Raw genomic sequence first — 22,785 nt, 5'->3', positions numbered from 1 at the left:
TGGACATCAGTCTAGCACGCGGAAAGGTGTGGCTGTTTCCTGAGTGTGACTTCGGGTGTTATAGAGAAGGCCTTACTCTACCCTAATACCTTTCCTCTTACTGATTCTTGACTAAACATTCTTTAGCAAGGGACAAAGCCCTTCCTGCATCTGTAGAGAGAAGGCCTAAGGTAAAAGTTAGTACATCATGTAAACTCATCCTGTGTGGTTAGTGACTGACAGTCAGTGCTTCCCTTAGATCACTTTGCACATGGAAGGAATAAAGGAGCCTGGGCTGATATAGGGATCTGGAGTCTGACTATAGGGGAGGAATCAACACCCGCAAGGAAGGATAAAAGATGCAACAAAAAGCAGGGGGAAAGGTGCCAATGACACACTACATCAACTGCCTCATTTTGCTTTGAACCCAGCCTCTTTCTGAAAATTACAGCTCTCTTCCTGTTGGAACTGGGCTGCATCCCAGCATTCACCTGTATAGCTCCACCTCTCCAGTTAGTGTGATGTCTCTGGGCCCTGACTAGGAGAGCTAGGAGTGAGAGGGAGAGTTTAAATGGGTTTGTACACAGGATATACACATGGGGTGGGGAGCTGTGTAGAAACAGCCTCACTTCTGTAACAACTCCTGACTGACGGAAGAATGTTCTGTGAATGTTGGTGTCTGGCATTGTGGAAGGACTAAGAGGGAATCAGGATGGAGGGAGAGAGAAGGACATGAATGTGAGTGCACAGAGGTAGCCCCTGACTTTCCCAAACCCCTGCAGAGCACCGAGATCCTGGGCCGGGAAGATGATGGATGTACTTAGAAAGGACTAAGTACTGATGAGTTGCTTTCATCTTATCCCCACTGTGAGCCAGGGCCTAGAGGAGAAGGGAAAGCAGCCCTGCCCAGGCAGGAAAGAAGTGGATTCTAAATGAGATTTCCTCTCACAGACTGATCTGCTCGGCTTTGTGCTTTACCTGTGGGTTTGGAGTTAAGCTGGTACATGGATGATCCTGAGGATAGATCCCCAGATATGCTCCCTTTCTGAGGCCTCATCATGTCCCACTGGCCACTACTGCCCAGGTACCCAGGCTCCGGGATTCTGCTCAGGTCTACGGTGCCCCTTGGAGGAGAGTGGGGCCCGGCACGGTTGAGGTATTGGGAAGAGCTGGCTTCTAGATGGTTGCTCTGCAGTGTGGCTGGGCAAGCAGGATGAACAGTGGTGACACCTGGGCAGAAAGAAACATGAGTGAGAAGCAGAGTATCAGAAAAGAAGCTTCAGCAAGGAAGTATGTGATTGCTAAGAGCAGACACTAAAGGGGACACGTGGGCTATCAGAGATCCCAGTCCACTGCGGAATACCAGTCGGATGAGGACTCACACACTAAAGGCTCTTTCACCCCTTATATTTACTATCGTGAGACACCAAGATGTAGAGGAAGAATAAAGGATGGGAAAGTCACCAGTGTACACAGAGGAAAAGTCCAGTGGCCCTACTCCTGGCTCCCTCTGTAGTTCCTCAGGATAGAGTCTAGGAGGTTCCAGAAGTAGAACTCATTGGCAAAGTCAGGGGTCAAAAGTGTGTTGGGTTATAGCATTGAGCACTCCTGTGAACAGGAATATTTGTTTCCCTATTATTACTTGCCTTTCCCAAAAGCTAACCAGCCAGTTTTTCCATTTCTCCATTTCTCCATTTTTCCATTTGGGGTTTGCCAGAGAAGAAAGGGGGCGTAACTCCAGCTAGACGTGGTGGCCTCAGTTCCTGCAGACTGATGAGCTCTCTGCTGAGGCTGGGGAAGGTTCTGCGTAAGGCAAGTGGTGACTTGGATCTTATGCAGCATGATTCAAGGATGCAGGATGTCATCTCTCCTGTCTGAAGGGTCTTTAAACACCCTTCCGTGGAAGGAGGTGGGACCTTTCATTCCATAGGCTGATGCTTTCATAGATCTTTGAAATCATGGGCTTGCCCCAGCATCCCTGCTTCTGTGTGAAAAGAAGCCTGGCTTGGCGGAGGGAGGGAGAGAGGTGGACAGGGCTGTAGCTTAGGATATTCACATTCAGAAGACTTTTCTTCCAGGGATTATCCACATGGGCAGCGGAGTAGATGGGTAGCCCCTCTTAAGAAATAGGACTGAGGTCGTTTCCTCCAACTAAGCCAAATCCTATTGAGGGGTTAATGCAACTGGCAGTTGCCAATTTTGATCCTCATTTATAGCTATTTCTCAAACTTGGCTACATACTGGAATCACCTGAGACAATGTAAAAGCATGTATTAACGCCTGGACCTCCAGAGATTATGCTTTCCCTGGGATGGGGTACAGCTTTGGCACTGGATGTTTTGAAATCATCCCAGCTGATTCCAATAGGCAGAAAAGTTTCAGAAGTAATGTCATGGGTCTCTCATTCCCTGGTTTTCAAAATACTAGATATTTATTAGGATCATTGGAAATGAAGGAGGGGCATGAACAATGTAAGCATCTAAATTATAGTCAGGAATTAAAAAGAGATGTCACTTCCTACCTCTTTCACATCTCCTTCAACCCCAGCCCCACACAAGGCAAAGGGAGAAATCAGTAGTTGTCAACAGTCAGCTTGCTTTCTCACCAAGTCTGTCAGTAACAGTAATCAGTATCCTCAGGTTCCAGCCTCCCCAGCCACACAATACAGCTCACACTCCTGAAACCATGCAAAGACGCCAGACAGACTCTTGCACAAGTAGATTTTGGCCCCACAGTGACAAGAAGCCACCATGCACAACTGTCCACATGGAAGCTTGGTTTAAAGCAAAGGTGGAGCACTGGTAAGTGATGGCCCTTGGAAAGGACTGTATTTCCAGAGGCAAAAGGAAGGGCTACAACCTTTCCAATGCGGGAACCATCGGAACTCTGGTCAGTGGCACAGACTGTATATGACTCTAACCCACATCAGCAGACCCCTCTTCATGCTCAGTACTCTCCTTCCATCTTTCCTTCTTAACCAAGACAAATTGACAATGTGTAAAGATGAAGGAAAAGGAGGCAAGGAAAAGAAATCTAGAGAACACTCTTGCCCTTTTGGCAGGGGACAAACTTGTTATCCGTTGATTGTTGGTTCCAGAGCTGCTGTAGTAGCAAGTTCTAGGTCAGAGAGAGCAGTACCTTCCTCTTATCTCTGAAGAGGGAGAGAAAAGACTGATACAAGTATCCTCCAGAGTTGTTCAGCTGAGTTCCCAGCTCCATGTCTGAGCAGGATGGTAACAACACCATTCTAAGCAGAAAAGACTGACTAGAAACAACATGGGACTGGGAGCAGAAGACCTGGGGTTCAGCCCATTTCTCACACTTACTAGTGACCTTGAACAAGTAATCACTTCCATGAGCCTTAGTTCCCTGCTCTGGTTCTGTCACACAAGGTAAGAGCAGGTTCACATTGCTAGGTAAGCCTAGATTGCTGTACCTGTGTGACACTGAAACAGGACCTGGCCTCCTCACTGCCTGCAGAAAAGATGTTCCAACTGTCCTCAAAATGATCTCAGTCTAGCTGGTTCTGGAAATCAAACCAGTGCCAGAGTAGACAGTGTATCTATTTTCAGGGCTGACAAATCAGCTGGTCCAAATGACTTTTGGGGCTTCATGTTCACAGGTTCTCAGCTGTGGTCTTCAGTCACTGGACACTCTCTGTGTGGTGACCCTACCATCAATCTCTGCCTCACTCAAGTTTCTTTATAGGCACAGAGTGTGGTTTTAAGATAATTTCAAACGACTCTCTGGTTTTTTAATCACTACTGGAGTGCAAATTCATAATGTGAAGCACTTTTCTTAATTTTTAAGCTACAAGTGATCACATACAAAATTTTTTACGATGAGGCATCCAGCCCATATGTAGAAGAAACCTTTCTCTAAAAGGTGACTGCACACAGTCTATAAATTCTGTGATTTCATAATATCAGCTATGTCTGGGAGTGGACAGAATTCACAATCAGACATCACAGCCTCTGCTTCTGGTTCTAGCTGCTCCTGTGTCACCTGCACAGAAGCAGAAATGAACTTTGTGCAACGGGAAGAGGACTTTTGTCACCCCTTCAGAATCCCTCTTCCACCATCGCTCCCAACCTGATGATGTCAGGATTTGAACGTGATCAAAAGCATTTCACAGTAGGAAGATATAACAGATGTAGAAAGGATCCCACTGAATGTGGCCAACTTTTTCTGGTCACTTCATCCTGCATAGGCAAGGCACCAAATCTCTCTCCCATGCCCTTCCAGCAAACACGTCACCAGTGTGCCAGGACTTCAGCATATTTGGTGGAAGTTACCCCACACTGACAGCAGTGGGGGAACACCAGGTCTTGGGCCTAATGAACATATATACCTCTTCGCGAGTAAGACACGCACACACACGAGAAAGGTTAACAGTAAATACATTTCCAAAACCAGCAAGCACAGCTCTCCCTCAATCGACCGCTGATAACATGTACCCCTAAGCTATTTTTTAAAACTGCCATCCAGCCAAAGCCATGCAGAGAAACACGGTGTAGGCCCATCAGTTGCAAGCACACAAATGCAGCAGGAAGTGCTCACTTTCTCCCAACTGCTTCTGCAGCATCTGCAGCTCCTGCTGAGCCTCGGCCAAGGAGACCATTGGTGTCTCACAGCAGCCAAGGAGGGGAGGGCCAGCGGAGCTGAAAGGCAGGAAGCTGGGTGGAGCTGAGGGCAGTGGTGCCTGGGGAAGGCTAACCAGCATGGGTATGGATTGAAAATGAAGGCCTACAAACAGAAAGTTAGGGAGAAATGAGACACATCATTAGAGAGGAAGGGAGAGAAAAGAATGGGTGAAAAATTGAGAAAGTGGAACTATTCCTTGACCAGATGTCTGCTTGGGGAGTGTCTATTGCTCGATGTTGTGATGACTGAGATGGCCAAGGGGGAGCACTGCTACCCAAGGGGCTTGCCCGGCTGACCCGCTCCTCCTTCTCCCCTGCCAGGGCTCTCCTGCACACATATTCCATGCTCATCTTGAAAGCACTTCACTACAGAAGGCAAGGTGGCATTACCATAACAGAGGCAGCCGTGAGAGCCCCATCCTAGCCATCTGCGCATGGACAAGTCAGGGTGGCTGTGCCTGAATGCTCTCAAGGGCCCCTGGCTGCTGTTCCCAGCATGTGCCAGTCCTTGCCCCTGTGACAAGACTCTCCCTACACCTAGAACTCCTCTTCTGAAAGCAACAGGACTCACCCTGAGGAGGGCAGGACTAGCCTGAGATAGTGGGGAAATTGCATTACGAATGCATGTGATTCAAGACGGATGGAAACAAACTTCAGAATCACAAATCAATGTGTTCATTTACCAAAGGAAAAATAAAGGTCTTGGCAAAGTGACTGACCCAATGGATTACAAATCTGTCTGGGCATTCAAATAACTTACGGAAAATTCTTAATATATGCAGATTCTCCGGGTCCTAATGCAGACCTACTCAATCATAAACTCTGAGAGCAGGGCTTGGAAATTTGATGGAAAATATTCTTCACAGGTGATCATTATGTAGCCCATCTATAGACAGGCTTTCAGGAACCCTGGGAAGTTCTGATGTCTGAATCTGTCTACTCTTTCCTAAAAACAGTTACAGGGCAGGTAGCAGAGGGAGGGAGGGAGCAGAAACCAAGACAGACCTGTGGAGTCTGTCTCACTTGGAAAACAAGTGAGATTATATTCTAAAAAATAATCCTTGCCCCAGGATGCTGACCCGGTATCAGAGCCGTACTGCAAAGACTGAATTACCAAGTGAAACAGCCCAGGCATCTTTCAGGGAGGCATTCTGATTTTAGAACTCTTGACTCTCTGCTCTTTTGGACCCCAAACATTTACACAGGTGTCCACAGTGCTAGACAAATAGCTTTCCCCCATGATTCCTACTGCAGCTGCTGCCCACTCTGGCCTGGAAACTTTGAGACCAGGCTCAGGAAGAGTTGGACATGTTCTTTTTCTTAAGATTTTGGTTCACTTGTCTACACGAGAGACGAGGGCATCAGAAAGTACTGCTCTTCTAGGGGCACTGTACGAGTCTGTACAAGTCTGTACGTGTCTGACCTCACCACAACCACACTGGCGAGCCTGCCAGTCTTGTTGGGGAGCAGGAGGTGAGGACGAGGTCTTGCTGGGGAGCAGGAGGTGAGGACAAGGCCTTTTCCCTGCCGTCACTGCTGTGGAGCTGTGGTTGGACAGTGCACCCCTGGCAACTAAGTTGAGGCAGATAAGTGAAATGTACCCCTCTAACTGGTCCAGGATACACAGCGTGTACATATCAAGGACTGCAAACCCATTGCTAAACCCATGAATGATAAAGTAATAGGAACAGAATCTTGTCTGAAGATACTGAAGCATCTCCAGCTATGACGCAGCCCCACCTGCCACAGAGAGGCCTCTGCAGATAAAATGGGCAACACGTGTAGGCAAGCAACAGTTGTGAATTTCTTTTTGTTCATTGGCTACAGTAAACCTGGGAGAAACATTTTGCCTCTTTGTTCCCCAGAGTGAAAGGATAAAATGAAGTGAAGATGCTTATTTTAAAATGCCTAGCCAACTACTGATCAAAATTGGTATGCAGATTGAAGTCTGTTGTGGATTACATATTTTTCTAAAATATTTGAAACAAAGAGTAATCAGACACAACTAGAGATTCAGATGGTCTCTTGTTTTTGTCCAGGATCTGATGCATATAAGCCCCAGATGATGCTGTTTTTTGTCCCTGAAGAAAAGTCAAACAGGCACCTGGGGGAGGAAATGAAGCCCCTACCCCATTGGCTGTTGCATACCTGGATGGGCCTGGCTGGCCTCCTGGGGGGCTTTCCGGGGAGCTGGCAAGCTGATGGGATTGCTGCTGGGTTCGGCCTTAACCCCCTGAGATGCACTGGTTGCTGATGGTTTAGAAGACAGTACAGCAGAATGACTTGAATGATGGATGGAATCTACAAAACCCATGAATGAAAGAATATGTTTGGTGTTCTACAAAGAACTGGAATCTGGCCTTATATTTAACCAGGGGTACCTGGGCAGAGCCTTGCTTTCAAGGAAAGCACCAAGCACAAGCACTGTGAGCAGGGTTCATCCCTTGCTTGCATAGAGGAAAGCCACCTTAGACGAGATAGTGGGGCTCAGAGGCTGATACCATGAAAATGGAACTCCAAAAAAACCAGGCAGGTCCAGCAGCATCTGTGGATACCCGCAGATACTCAGGGGTTCAGGAGCTGCAGCGAGCGGGAGGGATAACATACCCCATCTCAAGGAAGGAGGTCAGTCAGACGATTGTGTGCTCATGAGGCAGTGGGGAAGGAAGGTCTCTGTGATGTTCTCACTCTCCCCACTGTGGCTCCCCTGGGTGCAACGGCATACACGTGCTAGTGGAGACCCAGTGACCGGGGTAACTTGTAGAGTCAGGAGCAAAGCAAAGATCCTGACCCAGTGGGGCCTGTGCTTGGCACGGCTCAGCCTGATACACACTAAGGTGCATCTACAAGGCCTGGATGTGGAGGTCTCCTCTCAGCCTAGATAAAGGTGGTGCCACTCAGAAAGTGGAGGCTACCTGAGTGACCAGGTGAAGCTTTCTTCTCTTCATAGTGTATATACTCGCTGGCTACGTCCATGTCAGAGCAAGCTTCCAGCTCATCAGACAGGAAGGAGGAGCTGCTGGGAGAGCGGTGGGAGTCAGACAAGGCGCGGCTGCTGGAGGGCGTTAGGGACCGGGCATCTAGCTTGGCCTGCAGGACTTCAATCACTTTCTCCTTCTCCTGTAGCTCCCTGCTGAGCCTAGTGAGGTGAAGGAGGACAACAGGTGAAACCAAAGTCACTGGACCAGCTAGTCCTGAATAGGGCACTTGGGAAAAGCCACCTAAGTCAAGAGACCATTCCTGCAGAGTAAATGAAATAACCCATCTCTGACAGGGAGTGGAAAGTGCACCGGCCACACGTTACAATGAGGACTAGCGGAGCTCAGCCAGCCCTCTAAGGCACTGCTCCTGAAAGTGTGGGCCCCAGTACAGCTGGTGTCTGAGAATTGTTGGTTCCCAGTCCCCAACAAGGTAAGTACAGAAATGGAAGGTAAGCACTGAGAAATATATAGCAGTGTGGCATTCCCACAATATCCAAGAACATGATGCGTAGAATCATCTGGTTGATTGAGGTACAGACCATGTGTGTGTCTGTGATGGATCAGAAATGAAAACAAAAACAAAACACTCCGTCCTTTACTGCAGATATTTTGAGAAGCACTAGGTGGTCTAAAGCACACTCGTGACAGAGGGGCTTGAACTAGTGACCACAAAGGATTATAAGCCCATATTTTATTGCACGTTATAAGATGATATGCAGTGACTCACTGAAAACTGGCTGCTAAGGCATGGTAGCCTCCTGGAATCTGCAACATGTAGGCCTTTTTCACTAGGAACTGTAATATGATTATTTTTTTTTTCCCAAGGAAATTGGGAGGCCATTAACTAGCTGCCGACTCAACTGGAGGTAAGTCAACTTGGCAAAAAGAGCACCCTTGGTCTTTGAACACACAGGGAGGAAGCAGAGGAGACCCTTGGGGGTGTCAAGGACCCTTGAAAGTTGGTTTGTTTACTAGACTGACCCTAGGTTACTGAGCCTGGAGAATAAATATACACACAGAAATCAACAGAATTGTATCAAAAGAGAGTAAAGAATTAGGCTAAAAGACAACAGTAAGGTGTTCCATGAATAAATGAATTCATTACAATCAGTATTCGTTTTTGCCCCCTGATTTGTGAAGTTGCGTTCACCCTTGCCCCCTTGGACCTCGTTCCTGAGTCCTTTACCAGATCCTATTTGAATTACCTCAGGGCCAGTGGCTCAAGTGCAGCTTGATCTTTCTCACATTTATGATCCTCTGCAAAACAAATTGAGAAAGAAACAGTAAGAAATTAAACAGGTGTCCTTTCACACATTGTAAGTGTAGGAGCCTGTTTGGGTGTAGAATAGTGACTGCTCTTTGTGGGTCCAGGATATGTAGGAGAATTACTCTGGGAGACCTCAGATTGCATCTTTAGAGACCTACAAACTCTCCTGAGCTCACTAGGCAGACCCTCCCTGACCTGGCGATCACCATCACGACTTCCTCTGCCCTAAATCAATGCAAAAGAATAGTTTAAAAGGTACTTGGCCAGCTTCCCTCCGGAACATTCCAGGGTCCAAGCCTGCCACAGACTGCCTCCCAGATGTATGGCTCTGTGTCCCATCGTGGCTTTCATGTAGAACCCACTCTTACTCTGAAGAGATGACAAACAGCCCTGTCCCACCTCTGCACCTGCCACCAGGACATGGGATCAGTCCCCAAGACTGATCCTGCTCTGTTCCCTCAGGTGCTCTCAGGAAATTCTAAGTAAAAGACTTCAATAACTACCAATATTCCTAGCCCTTGTGCTATGGCATTCAGTGCCCAAACCATGTTCAAAAGGGCTTGGTGATTTATCCATATTTCAATTATATTCATGTATGATTCCATGCAATAAATGGAGAAACGGAGATGCCAAAAGGGTAAGTCATTTGCCCAAAGCAACTTAATGGCGGCATCCAAGCTAGAGCTTGGGTCTCGCAATTCTCAGTTCACAGCTCTTTGTACTATAATGATGTCCTCCAACCTCTTCTCCCTTTCACCCCATTAGCACTGGATGAACAAGGCCTCCTTCCCTAAAGGGTCACATCCATAAATGATGACGTTTTTAGAGTTGTAATCATGGCCTCCAACCTCAGGGCTTCCCACTGGCCAGTCCTGATCCTGTCCTGGTCCCCAGGAAATGAAGTGGAAGCAGGACCTGGGGTAAAAGGCTGTGGTGGAGGTGTGGCCCGGGTCTGGCAGTGATGAGAGTGTCCCTAAGCCCTGTGGCCAACTTACTGGTGCTGAGTTTGCTGGTGAGCCTCTCTGTCAGCTGGCTTCCCTGGGCCAGTTGCTCCCGGAAGCTCTGTCCCAGGTAGTAGTCAATGTCATTGCTCCTTAGGAGGTCCTCAAAAGATTTTACTGTATCTTTCGAATGCTGGGTGAGAAGATAACAGATACCTCTCCCTTCTCGGATTTTCTGGCGTAGGTAGGATAGTTCTCGGGCCTGATCCTGAATCAAGGAATCATATTTCCTAATGCAGGAAAGAGGAAGAAAGGAAAAGCATAACAATTAAATGATGGGGCTTCTGTAGAGATTTCTGTGAGAACATCTCTACGAATTCCTTGGGTTAAGCTACTTCTGGCACATAAACTGAAGGAGATATTTAAGAGTAAATTCTTTTCTAACAAACTACTCCATCAAACAACTTGTTATGTCACTGTCCTTCCACTGTCTTCTGTATGTTAGTTATGTGTCCAAAAATGAAAAGTAAATTCTGTGAGGGTAAATACAGTGTCATATTTTACACCCCTTATAGCACCAATAGAGTGTAGACTCACAGTTGATACTCAATAAATGCTAAATATACTCACCGAGTAGAGACTCAATAAATACTAAAAATCCGAATAGGTCCGTTCATGTCTTCTATTTCAAAGACCATCTATATTATGGTAGACTGTATTTTGCAAAGAGGGCCATTGCTCAAGCTCCCTTCCACATGCTCGTCTGCAGTGTGGCTTTGCCCTCTTTCATCATCAGGGAGAAGTTACTCTCTACCTCCTTAAACCTGGGTGGGCCCTGTGACCACTTGGACCAAGATAATACAGTGGAAGTGACACTGTGCCAAGTCTAGGATTTGCTCTTAATTAGCCTGGCAACTTCCACTTCCTGACCCTGGAAAGCCAGTTGTCATGTTGAAGTGAAATTACCCTGAGCCCACCATACCGTGAGAGGCCCTGAAAGACAAGAAGCCACACTGAGAAAGAGAGAAGCCAAGGAGCACCCTGTCACCTGCACATGAATGAAGAAGTAGTGTCCAGCCAGACATTTCAGATGACTGCAGCCCCACTGCCCTCTGATGGCAGCTATTTGAGACACCCCTAAGTGAGTGCTACCCCGCTAAGCCCCGTGAATCCACATAAATTATTGTTTGAAACCACTAAGCTTTGGGGTAGTTTATTACTCAGCATAGATAACCCGGACAGATACTGAGATGAATGTCTATGTCTACCCAGTGTTTTTCAACACAAAGTATCAATAACAATAGTTCTGGGAAATAGTGCTGAGAGCTTTAAAATATGCTAGGCATTATTACAAGCACTTGTATTAATTCATTTAAACCTAGTAACTACCCTTTGAGATAGGTTCTCTTATTATCCTCATTTAGTAGGTGAAGAAACAGGCTCAGAAAGACTAAAGTAGTTTGCACAGCCAGTAAGTACCAGAGCTAGGACTCAAACCCAGGGAATCCGACTCCAGCCTTCCTACTGATATATTCCATCACTTTACTAATGCAGTCCTAGGAGGAAATCCCAGGGACCTGCTGTCTCCCAGCAGGGGCCATCTGTCCCTTCTTCAGACCTCGGGCTACCATTTAAATAAGCGCTCTTCTGATTGTCCCAGTGGGTCTACCTGCCTGGGCTACTCTCTTTCAGACAAAAACTTGGACAGCTTCAATCGAGTAAAATTCCAAAGAGTGCCCTCCTTACCCAGGCCACGAGGCTGATCTCAGCTCCTCGGCCAGCTTCCCTTCCGTTCCAGTTTTCGGGAGCTGGGCTTCCAGCTGGGACACCCTCTGGATCAGACTCTCCAGATCTTTTTTAGCCTGAAGCCCTGGGGGATAGAAAGCCCCAGTGCCGTCAGACAGCCACCCCTCATCTTCATCAGTGACACTATGAGGCGAAGATCCCTCAAGGGTGCCAAGCGCCTTCAGCTTTCGGGGTCTCTCCAGACTAGATGAATAATCGCTTGTGACTGACAGGGACCGGACCCGGCTCTTGAGGTTCTGAATGACCTTACTGGCGTTCTGCAGCTGGGCTTTCAGATCTTTGATGTCCTTACGTAGGACAGAGATGTCTTCTGATTTCCCGTATGCCTGGAGCTCCTCCTGCTTCCCTAGCTGGCTCTCCAGAGGCTTCCTCCTGGGGGGGCTGGCCAGCGTCGAGCCCAAGGGTCCCTGCTCAGAGCACAGCCCCTCCATTAGGACTGTCTCCCCGAGGCTGTCGTGCTCCTCACATTCTGAGAAAAGACAAAGACATCCTCCTGGATAAAGCCGGGAAGGCTGCTGTAGCCACTGCCTTGAAGGGGAGGCAGGTTTGATCACGAGGACAATAATGACTAGAGCAAAAGTTGAAGCAGCACTTTATTCAGCCCTGGCACTGTGCTAGCATTCAGACACAGTTATTCCTTGTCCTCCCATGCGCCCTGCAGGTCAGGCGTGGTCCCCTTCTATTGTACTCAGTGTTTTTCCCCTTGATTTCAATTTGGTGAGTGTCCCTACAGTCATAGGGCTTTTATAATAGAAAAACAAATTTTTTAAACTTAACGGTTTACATATTCCCCAAAGCTCATCTGGTCTTTTCATTAATAAATAGGCCTTAGTATTTTTTCTACAATAATCAGTTGGATAGAAATTATTATTATTATTATTATTATTATTATTATTATTATTATTATTATTAACAGAAGTATGGTGAAAAATAATTGTAGCCATTTAAACGCATACTCAGCCTTAGTTTGGGCAAGAGGTATCCTCCAAACTTCCTGTCCCTCTCTGGTCCTGGGTCCCCTTCAGTTTGCAACACCCCCTCGCCCCTACTCCTTGTAAGATGCAGGACTGGCCAACAGCACCAAGACCTGAAGGCTGACTCCAGGGAGGGAAGGTGAACCCCACTAGTGTGCTCGTACCAGGACTGGTGCTTTCCTCCCGCTCAGCCTCATTCTCGCTTCGGCCACAAGTCTCATAGCCGAGATCCTGGAGGTCCACCTGCACCTGCTTGCTGTCCTGCTTCACCAAGGTTTCACCTGCTTGGGAAGAGACAGAGGATGTTACAGAGTGTCTGAATCCCTCACACACTCCCTCATCCTCAGTGGCACAAACCCTGGCCCTGAGGGGGCAGGAGGTCACATCCAGCATGGGGCAGATGCTGCTTTATTTATGTGGGAGAAGAGACCACCTGCTCCAGGCAGCAGGACTTTCCTCTGCCCAGTTGAGCCTGTTTGCCATGGATCCCACCTGCAGGTAACCTGGGCTTCCCTGGGACCAGACATCTTTAAGTCAAGCGTTGCATATTATCATCTCCAGAAGTCCCAGGGAAGCCAGCAACTGCTTTGTTCACAGGAGCTCAGTAAATGTCTGAATGGAGCTGAGCGAATTCAGAGTTCCAGGACATCCAGATCTGCACTGTCCAGTAAGGTAATTACTAGCCACATGTGACCACTTTATATTAACTTGATTGAAATTAAATAGAACTTAAAATTCCCCAGTTGAACGAGCTACATTTCATGTGCTCTGTAACCACATGAGACTCAGATATAGAACATCTCTGTCACTGCAGAAGTTCTATTAGAAAGTGCTGATTCTAGACCAACAATGATGATATATTTTTGAAGAATCTGATGTGGCGCAAAGAGGAGCAGAAGAGAAACAATAAGCGTATGTTGGGAGAGTTAAGGCAGTTTGTCGACTGTCTCAGAAGTCAGCAAACCTAGATGTTAGCCTATTCCTCCCTACACTGTCCCTGCAAACTTGCTTCATTCCTTTATTCTTCTCTGCCGTCTGCAAACTGAAGTTAAGTATCCACTTCCACAATCCTAGGGTCATGGTCAGGATTAAATTTGTTTTAAGGTTGGGGAAGAAAAGTGAAGTCGGCAAGGCATGCAGTTTCTCAGGGAGGAGATGGACACTTTGGTAATGGTGAACTTAAGACTTACTAAACATGACTCTGTATTTCTCCAGCTGGTTGGCCTGGGCAAAGACAGTGGCTTCTGATATCAGTAGCTTCTCCTGGAGATCTTGATAGCGTTGTCTGCATTGTGCCAGCTGGGAGCGCAGGTGCTTGGTGGATCCCGGGAGGCTAAATTCTGATTGAGGCCCAGGGTCACGGGCCTGGGGCTGGTTACCCAGCTGTGAAAAGAGCCAGCAAAAGGGACAGGGCAGTCTGAGCTCATCCCCCATGCAGTGATGGTCACTTCCCCTTGCGAACCCTGTGGACTTTATTCACGTGTCTGTCACAGCGCTCCTCATGCCCCTGGGCAGTTACTTGCTTTCCAGGCTGAGCTCCTGGAGAGCTGGGGTAACGGTTTTTCATCTGCGTATCTACAGCACATAACATGATGCCAACTGAGTCTTTGAGCAACTCTCAGTAATGTTTATTCAAAGGTTGAAAAGAGAAGGGGTGGAAACCTCCACTCGTCTCTCCCTGCATCCCTGCCCAGTGGTCCTCTCAGAATCCTCTGCATTCTCCATTTTATTTATCCCTCAGCAAATCCTCTTTCCCCAAGAGGATCCTGATGACCCCTTGTGAGGCTCAGGAATCCACACCTGTAATGAGCTGTGATGAAAATGGCAGTGATAAGAAAGAGATGTCATTACACACCACTTGTCTGGCTGCCTTAAAATGCTACGCACCCCTGTATTGCTACCTGTTGAAATGATCTGCTTTTGTGCCATCTTTCCCCATCATATTGAGCACATGAAGGGCAGAGAACAGGCCTGCTGCTAATGCCTAGTGTGTTATCTGGAAACCTAAGCATTCAAGAAATACGTATGGAAAATGAATTACTCAAGCAGTATTTATGGATAATATTATTTTTAAAAAAACCTCTCTAAAGCTGACTGTGTGAGGACTATTATTACCACCGCTTGCAGTACAAAAGTGCCTCTCCCTTGCTACCTCCTACCCACAGGGCAGAACTGTTAAAGTAAAAACTGACATCTACAGCTCCTTCTCCAAGAGTCTTTCATTCCACCTTACCCCACACTTACTTGGAGGGCATCCACTGTGAGGGCAGCCCCAAGGTCAAGGCTCCGGGGCCTGGGGCAGGGCCTCGCGGTCACACTCTCCACTTCCTGGCATTGGTGCTTTCCAGGAGAACAAACCAGCTCTGCATTCATTCTGTCGATCTCCTTGGCCAGGTGCACGAGGAGCTCGGGACTACTTGTACTATTCCCTTCCTTGCTGCTCAGCACCAGCTGTTCTTTGAGGAGGCTGATGATATTGTGGGCATTCTTCAGTTTTCCCTGGAGCTTTCTGAACTCAGCCTGAAGGCTGTTCTCATTCAGACCCCCTTTGGCAACTACGGTCTCCACCATCACCTCGCCCTTCTCCTTGTCTTCCTCGACCTCCCATCCATCGGACGTTGCTTCTCCCATCTGCTCTTTCAGCTCTGCATTCTCAAGGCAAAGGCTCAGCATGGTGTTCCTGCAGGAAACATACACAGTCAGGGCCAGGGCTGGTCCTGGCCTCAGTTCCGAAGAGGCCCCTCTTACCCACAACTCAGTCCATCAGACTCAGAGACACCCCAGAGCCTGAAGTGACCTCGGACGAGTCTCTTATTTTATTCAAGAGGAAACCAAGGCTCAGGAAGAGTAAGACACTGCCCACACTCCCACAGCGACTCGATGGCAGCATGATCACCAAAAATCTCAGGCTCAAGACACCTACTCTAGTTGTCTTCACCTGTGCTTGCGGATTCATGTTCTAGTTTTCAGTGGCCTCTGGAACAAACAAGGGTACTTACACTGTTAAAAAAAGAATAAAACAGCATTTGCCTGGGGAAAATGTATTATTATGGAGTCTACAGTTCTATTAATTAACAACAGTCACTTTTTAACCACTAGATGAGAAATTGGGACTTAGGAACGCAGAAGAAACAATACTAATCTGAACTGTAGTCATATGTACTTATGTGATTATTTGCTTTATGTCTGGCTCCTGTGATAGGAGATCACCTTCATGAGAGCAAGGTTTCTGCCTGTCCTGTTCACCCTGTATCCCCAGAGCCTCCACAGTGCCTGCTACATAAAACATTCGTATCTGCTGAGGAAATAAAATGGACAAAAACACTGATTTTCACCAAGACATTCTAGACCCAGCATTTCCTCTCACCACGTCCTTCACTAGGGTTAGAAGGAAGCAATAAAAAACATGGCTTTAATAAACAAACTCAAACCTCTTTGAGCCTCAGTCTCCTTTTTATATAAAATAAGGATTATAACACTTACCTAGTGGAGTTAATGGATGCTTCAATGAAATTACATTTATAGTATGGGTAGCCCAGTGTCTGCAGCAGAGTAGTCATTCAGTTCTGCGTGGACTAGCTGCAGACCTGAGCAACACTAACATCAGAATCCTAGGAGGTGCTTGTTTAAAAAGCTTTAGAGCTAAGGCCTATGAATCTACATTTTACTTATGTTCCACAGTGATTCATACACAGACAAAATTGAGAACTGCCAACTAGGAGAGGTAAGGGAATTAACCAATTCACAGTCTGAAGGACCAGTAGTTGGCTCTGCCCCTAGATTAGATTTCTCAGAATCCTGAAGTTTTGGGGCAGAGCAAAGCTTGTCTAGCATGAATTAAGGATGAAAATACTTTAGAACACAGGACTCAGAAAGACTATGAGACAGTTTCCTCAGTGGAGAAAAGGGGGATAAGTATTTCACCAAACTGAGGTGTAAGAGGGAAAGAAAGGGACACGTGTGGGATAGAGAACAATCTTTACTATTTAAATGTTATGACTTTGTACTTGGGGGAAAACACTGCTGTTATCACAATAGGAAGTAATGAAAGCAATGCTCGACAAAAGCTTCTCAAAGGAGGGGCTACACATTAGATAGATTCCATCTTCTACAGTATCAGTGACTTCTAAGGTTGGATGGAGAGTTAAATCAGTTTCAGGTTAGTAACTCTGGGGGAAAAAGAAAGTAATCCACGAGGGTACTACATTTGGTCTGATTGCATATTCAACGGTAGGATCAAAAGAGATGCACTCTTCTTAACGAAGAGAGCACAGTGAAGTTTTACATATTACACAGTTCAACTAAAACTTATGCTTTAACTTAAATAGAATTTAAGAAAAGACATATCATGAGAATTCAGAGTAAAAGGATGATCACAAGAGTATTTAAAAAATTGACAAAATATATAGTGCAGAAGAAAAGGCTTTGAATTTAAAAATTGAGAGCCAGGGGTCTAGCCATGGACTCTTATGCAAACTTGAATAAGCTACTAGGACTTATTAGGCCTGTGTTTCCTTGACAATGAAACAGGACATTTTCTGGAAGCCAAGGCCCTCTTCAGTGCTAATATTATTCTCTGATTCAGGCACATTTAAGTGGCACATAATAGGCAGGGGAACAATAAGGCATGAATTAGAAGTTTACATCTGCACAGCTGTGTTCTAAACAGCAGGCCAAAACGAATATGACCCTTAGGGATGAGTAAATATGTGGATTAGCCATACAGTATCAGCGTGTTCCCCAAGCATCTTTTGAAAAAAAGCTGTTCAAGACAGAGTGGCCCATCTAGCCAATAAATAAGTGGCAAAAATACTTGCCACTTTCTCACTTTTGCAAAGTAAATAAAACAGCAGAGATGATGAAAATTGCTACTCCATGATTTAAGGATTCATGCTGCTGAGAGAGGGCTGAGTGGAGATGGAAGGGCTTCTATATAAATCCTCCTCCTCATGGACCGTTCTGGTTCTGCACACGGCAGTGAAGCGTCTTGGGGAGCACTGACTCCTTACATGTTCCAGTCAATTCAAAGGAGCAATACCAGACATATAACTAGGAGATTTCCACTCATGACGGTCACATGTAATGGCTAGTCATGGGCATTATTATACTGAACTAAGACCAGATTTATTTAAATAATTTGAATGATAATTACTGAGAATCACTTAATTTTTCTAAGAATTTGTAGAACCACTGATGCATTGAGCCTGGGATGTAAAGCAAGAAGCCCCATGCAGCACGCACGCCTTGGCTGCAGCAAGGTCAGTCCCCTGGCTATGGTGGCCCCTCAGTCAGCAGGCCCCCCTTCTCTGGGGCACATCCTACCTGATGTGGGCCACAGAGGAGAATCCTGCTTCCTCAATTTGAGCCTTTAGCTCCTTCAGTTCCCCCTCAGCTTTCCTCTTCTCCTCTAAGTGCTGGTGGATCTCAGCCCTCAGGTGGAGGATTTCCTCCTGAAGAGCCCTGTTACTGTCCCCTCCTGTTGGGGAAGGAGGAGGAAGAGAGACTTTCTGGGTCTCCACAGCTGCCAGGCTTTTCTCCAGAGCCACCTTGATGAGCTGGAAGAAAATCACGGTTTAAAGAAGTTAGGCCGTTGAAGGGGAGCTAAAAGGAACATGGGATCACAAAGGCAGCCTTTACTGGGACCTAAAATGGGCTCAGCCATAAGGGCCCTGCAGACTGGTCTGGGTGGGTGGGACACACCAGGAGCAGTGAGAGCTGTTGCCATAGGCAGGAAGAGGAGACTGCAGAGGGGGGCGAAGAAAAAACCACGAGCACACAATAGATCTCAAACAAATGCAAACAAACGAGGTTTAAACAGGACTAGAGCCTGTGGGTGCTGTGATTCTTCTCTTTTTTGAGGGGACTTTTCACAAGTCAGGAAGCTTCATCAGCTCCACAACACTTGAGTCCTTGACTGCAAAGATCATGGCTCGAGGTACCAGCTCAAAGCCTGACGTTGTGCCTGTAACTCTGACTCCAGAAAGGACGATTAAGAGGAAGGGCTCTGGACACTCAGAAATCAGAAGTCACGGTCACAGTATTAGAATATGGGAGGAGCTCCAGGTAAGACAGAGCAACCTTAGTTTCACTGGCAGCAGGAGAACCACACTCTACAACTGCAGAAAAGTTAAAGGAAGGTCACCTGCTTGGCAGCCAATTTCCCTTGTCGGTTATCACCCGGTGCTGATGCTGCCGGTCAAACCCTCTCTACGAAACTAAGCACGTGAGAGAAAAAACATGCAGAAACAATTTCCGATCACCTTGTTTTTTTGAAGATACTCTTGAAATTACTCAATTGTTCAACTAAAACAGATTGTATAGTTTTTCCTCAAGTAAGAATTTTTTAACTCATAGACTTTCTTGTCTTGGGCTCCTTTCCAGTTTTTCCCATGCTTTTCAAGTGTAGAAACCAAAATCTGAGTACAATAATCTACTTAACGTATGATGAATTGTTTTAGTCTGTGAGTTTCTTGCCTGTCTGTCCAATATTAATCTTACATCCCAATGGCATATTGGCTCCTTTTTCCATTCAGTGGCAGCATTTGGGGGCTTGACTTAACTTCAGGTCAATTTTGACCTCCCAATGTTCTACCTTTCCTCACAGCTATTTCTGGGTCATGTTTCCTTTATCTCTATAAATATAGTGACTTGTACTTGTCATAAGTTCATTCTGGCTATACAGAATCATTTCCCAATTATCAAAGTCATCAGAATATTTATGTGCATCTTTATAAATCATGTAGTGGCCACTTGATTAGGGATGATTTATAGAATTAATTATATGCTCTATTCCTTCATTTAGGTCTGAAATATACTGACTAGAACAGCACTCAGGGAAGCTTAAATGGACCAGTGGTTAACAGAGCTGCTTGGCTTGGCACAAAGCCACTGACCTTTGCTTTGGACCTCGTAACCATATAGTGAAATCTAGGCTGCAGGTATTCAGTGGGATTGATTTATGGCATGTTTGTGTAGAAGAATTCGGTAGCATAGCAGTTGAGGTTGTGAAGAGATGTGCAAGACATGCACCCACATCAAAGAAGAAAGAGATTCCAGACACAGTTGTTCATTTTCTAGGCATCCAATTCCAATTGGGGTTGTGAGCCTGAGATTTAGGAGGCTCTTGGGAATGTCTGTCTCTATGGCTCTGCTGTCAGGCTTAGATTGGTGGCCATTCCTGCATGTGTCACAAAGCACTTGGGACAAAATAAAGGAAGGGGGACTGGATAAAACCACTTTTGAAAGTTTATGACCTCACCTCTCATTAAAATTATGTGATGTTGAATTCTATATAAACTGTCTGCAACTAACTAAACATTGCCATCAGCTTTGACTATGGACACATTTATCCTTTTCTAAACCTTAAGAGTTCCTTCTGCTTAAAAATACTGTCTGACTTTAATGTCACCTATCTATTGTCCAAGTGCCTGCTAGATGTACATTATCTTCTCCTATTAATTTAAATATACCCACTTTCTTTTAAAAGAAAAAATAAGAACCTTGAAATGTTAATACCAGACAGGACCTTTGGTTCATCTGGTCTGATCTCCCACTTTAAAATGAGAAAAGGGAGATCTGATTTGTTCCCAGACTAATTTGGGTTTTCATATGTCCATGTCAAAGGGAACTTCCTTTGGCTAAATTGTCTGTAAAATTTAAATGTAAATGCTTGAAAAGTGACTCAGGATCTAGCCTTTTTATTTTTTTCTTTATCATCTAGGGCAAGCTAATACTTCACTTTTTTTCCCCTCAAAACCCAGGGCTTCCAGTTGAATGCAGTGTTAATTACATTTGTTGTTAATTACATCTCTTATAGGTTGTTGTTTTTTTTCACATTTCCGAATTCATCTGTTCATGTGTTGTACTGTTCCATGGTATAATTCAACTTTTTTGTAGGCTGGGTTTCTATTTGCCCCACAAAGGTCCATGTGCAGATCTGATCTCTTACTTGAATAGAGTTGTTTCAGCCCTATTGTTTCATATCTCTCACAATGTTAATCAGTCCTTAGACACCATAAGGCCATTAAAAATGATCTCTTCTCAAGTTCATCACTGAGAATGGAATTTTGTGTGAGATATCTGGGGAAAATTACCCAAATGGCTAGATCTGAGGCTACCTGAGGAGGGTGAGTCCAAAACTAAAGATGAAGCAATTTTCTTTGCTCAAAAGGTGGGTCTCTTGGAAGGAACACAAAGTTGAATGTGTTTGTTAGGGGAAGTATGTGCATGCTTGAGGTAGGAAGGGAGAATTGTGTTGAGAACAAGGTCAGCCTCCTAAGGACACAACTAGGCGAAGTTTGTAGCTCAATCTTAAGGGACCAGTTCCCTAGAAACAAGCAAACACATTTTTGAGAATCTTGACACAAAACGATTATGACAAAACAAGCTTTATTTAATTGGTAGTAGGAGAGTCACACCCTCAAACTTCAGAAAAGCTGAGGTACATTTACAATGATTTCACACACCTCCTTCCTAAAACTGAAGACTGATTTTCAAGGAAAGGTGGTGCAAAGATAAATGGTGCTTACCCAATATGTTCCTCACCCAACAGGTATATACTTCTTCTCATTTATTAAGTATCTCCTATGCCAAGTAATAGGGAAGACATTGCAAGGGAAATACAAATGCCTCAATATAAAAGGCTTATTTCAGGGCTGGATTGACCTCATGAAGTTGGTCTGGTCATTCTCTCCACATGAGGCTAGAGGGTAGACGGTTGAGGGAGAGGTGACTTGACAGACCAGTTTGCCTGTAGCTGAGAATCAGAGTGAAGAGCTTACAGTACCAGGGTTGTTTGGACCACATCAGTCAGAATCTGGCTCTCTTCATCTCTGTGTCTCCTGTCCAGTTACTTGAAGTGAATGCTGTCCCACAGTAGCAATAACCATCAGTGACCTGCTGACACCCCAATCTAGCTCTCTCAGAGTGGACATTTACTTACTTATCGTGCAGGTCCTAGGTAGTGGGGTCTGTCCAGAGGGGCAGTAGTGTACATAGTTAAAGTTACAAGCATCAGTGAGGAGGACCAGAAGAAGCTGTTCAAGCAAAAAGAGAAGTGGAGCTCATGCAGGAACTCAGGGGAGAAGTTAGGGTCAGATGTGTCTAGAGCAACACAAAGGGGATCTTGGTAGAAGGTAAAGAAACTGTGTTGAGGATGCGAGGTATTCCAGACAACTACTTGTGTCCTCCAGAGCTAGACTGTGCCAAATCCTGTGAGGTTTGGGCACTGCTCACTTGGGATCTTTTTGTTGGTGTATTAGATGTATCCTCTTTTTCTTACGCAGGAGATGAAGAGGCAGACCCCAAAAGCCTCATTTCCCCTCTAGTTTTCCTAATAGCTTCAAGGAAACTATCACTGGAAACTCCCAGCTTCTTCTAAACAAGGACAGATACTAATGATCCACTTTCTTTTTAACTCAGAGTCACAGCCATGGCCCGTCTAGGACATGTGATTGCTACATGTCACTGGGGAAGGTGGAGACACGTAGCAGTTCTAGTGAGTGCTGTGGGGTCACTATGGGTGACTCAATCTGAGGTCCAGGACATTCTACTCTTGAGCTTGAGAACATGCTGGTTACACCTTCACTGATGGTCGGCAAAACAGTGTTTCAGCCTTGGGTACCAGGTTTTGAGGACTGATAGGGACTTGCTCTTCAAGTGTCATCTGCTGGTCATTGACAGGTCACAACCTGGGTAATTTGTCAGGTTGCCCAACAAAGTTCTCTTTTATATGAGACTTCACAGAAAATGATCCCTGCTTTAGAAGCATTCCAATCCTCTTAGAGTTTCCCAGAGAACAATCTCCTGAAGCAGGTCCTAGGCCAGCCACCTCCCCCAGCAGCCCTTCGATGGCTGCCTGTCTTCTGTGATGTGTTTCAGTTACATAAGCCCAAGAGGCTCAGTGTCCATGCGCTTGTAAGTAAAAATTCTTCTGAAGCTATAGCTATAGACGGTACACAGGGGCAAAGGGGGTAGGAAGGGGCAGGGAGCAGGAGTATGAGATAGGAGGAATAAAAGGGTGGTTGGGAAAGAAAAATAGGGTGAGGATAGGGGTTGGCAAGGTGGCTGGGAAGCTCCAGGAGGGCAGGAAGAAGACGGGGAAGTGGTTTATATAAAAAGATATTTTCTCACACCAGGTCCACAAGGGTGGCAGGGAACCACCAGACCCCAATGGCTATGAGCTTCCACCCTGGG

General features: G+C 45.9%; 1 protein-coding gene and 1 long non-coding RNA gene across 29 annotated transcripts in view; one reads left to right on the top strand and one right to left on the bottom strand.

The window, feature by feature from the left end:
• The window catches only part of LOC116154951 (uncharacterized), a 36,102-nt gene extending 26,230 nt beyond the window's left edge, over nt 1-9,872 (top strand). Inside the window, exon 4 of the long non-coding RNA XR_010382257.1 lies at nt 7,749-9,872. This is a non-coding gene — a long non-coding RNA (uncharacterized LOC116154951). The remainder of the gene's footprint in view (nt 1-7,748) is intronic.
• The window catches only part of PDE4DIP (phosphodiesterase 4D interacting protein), a 206,059-nt gene that overhangs the window by 15,177 nt on the left and 168,097 nt on the right, over nt 1-22,785 (bottom strand). For 11 of the 28 annotated variants that reach the window (XM_064488900.1, XM_031457924.2, XM_064488894.1 and 8 more), the window contains 11 exons: nt 17,914-18,146; nt 14,836-15,271; nt 13,782-13,974; nt 12,756-12,875; nt 11,558-12,086; nt 9,866-10,101; nt 8,809-8,860; nt 7,538-7,761; nt 6,771-6,923; nt 4,540-4,725; nt 958-1,209 (listed from right to left, as the gene is read on the bottom strand). In XM_064488900.1, the coding sequence (XP_064344970.1) occupies nt 958-1,209; nt 4,540-4,725; nt 6,771-6,923; nt 7,538-7,761; nt 8,809-8,860; nt 9,866-10,101; nt 11,558-12,086; nt 12,756-12,875; nt 13,782-13,974; nt 14,836-15,271; nt 17,914-18,146 (2,614 nt within the window). Of the gene's footprint in view, nt 1-957; nt 1,210-4,539; nt 4,726-6,770; nt 6,924-7,537; nt 7,762-8,808; nt 8,861-9,865; nt 10,102-11,557; nt 12,087-12,755; nt 12,876-13,781; nt 13,975-14,835; nt 15,272-17,913; nt 18,147-20,962; nt 22,535-22,785 lie in introns of those variants that run through there. The other 17 variants (XM_064488898.1, XM_031457943.2, XM_064488901.1 and 14 more) reach the window with 4 other exon arrangements.

Source organism: Camelus dromedarius, chromosome 9 (assembly GCF_036321535.1).
Source record: "Camelus dromedarius isolate mCamDro1 chromosome 9, mCamDro1.pat, whole genome shotgun sequence".
NCBI lineage: Eukaryota > Metazoa > Chordata > Mammalia > Artiodactyla > Camelidae > Camelus > Camelus dromedarius.
This window is presented reverse-complemented; position numbering and strand designations above follow the sequence as displayed.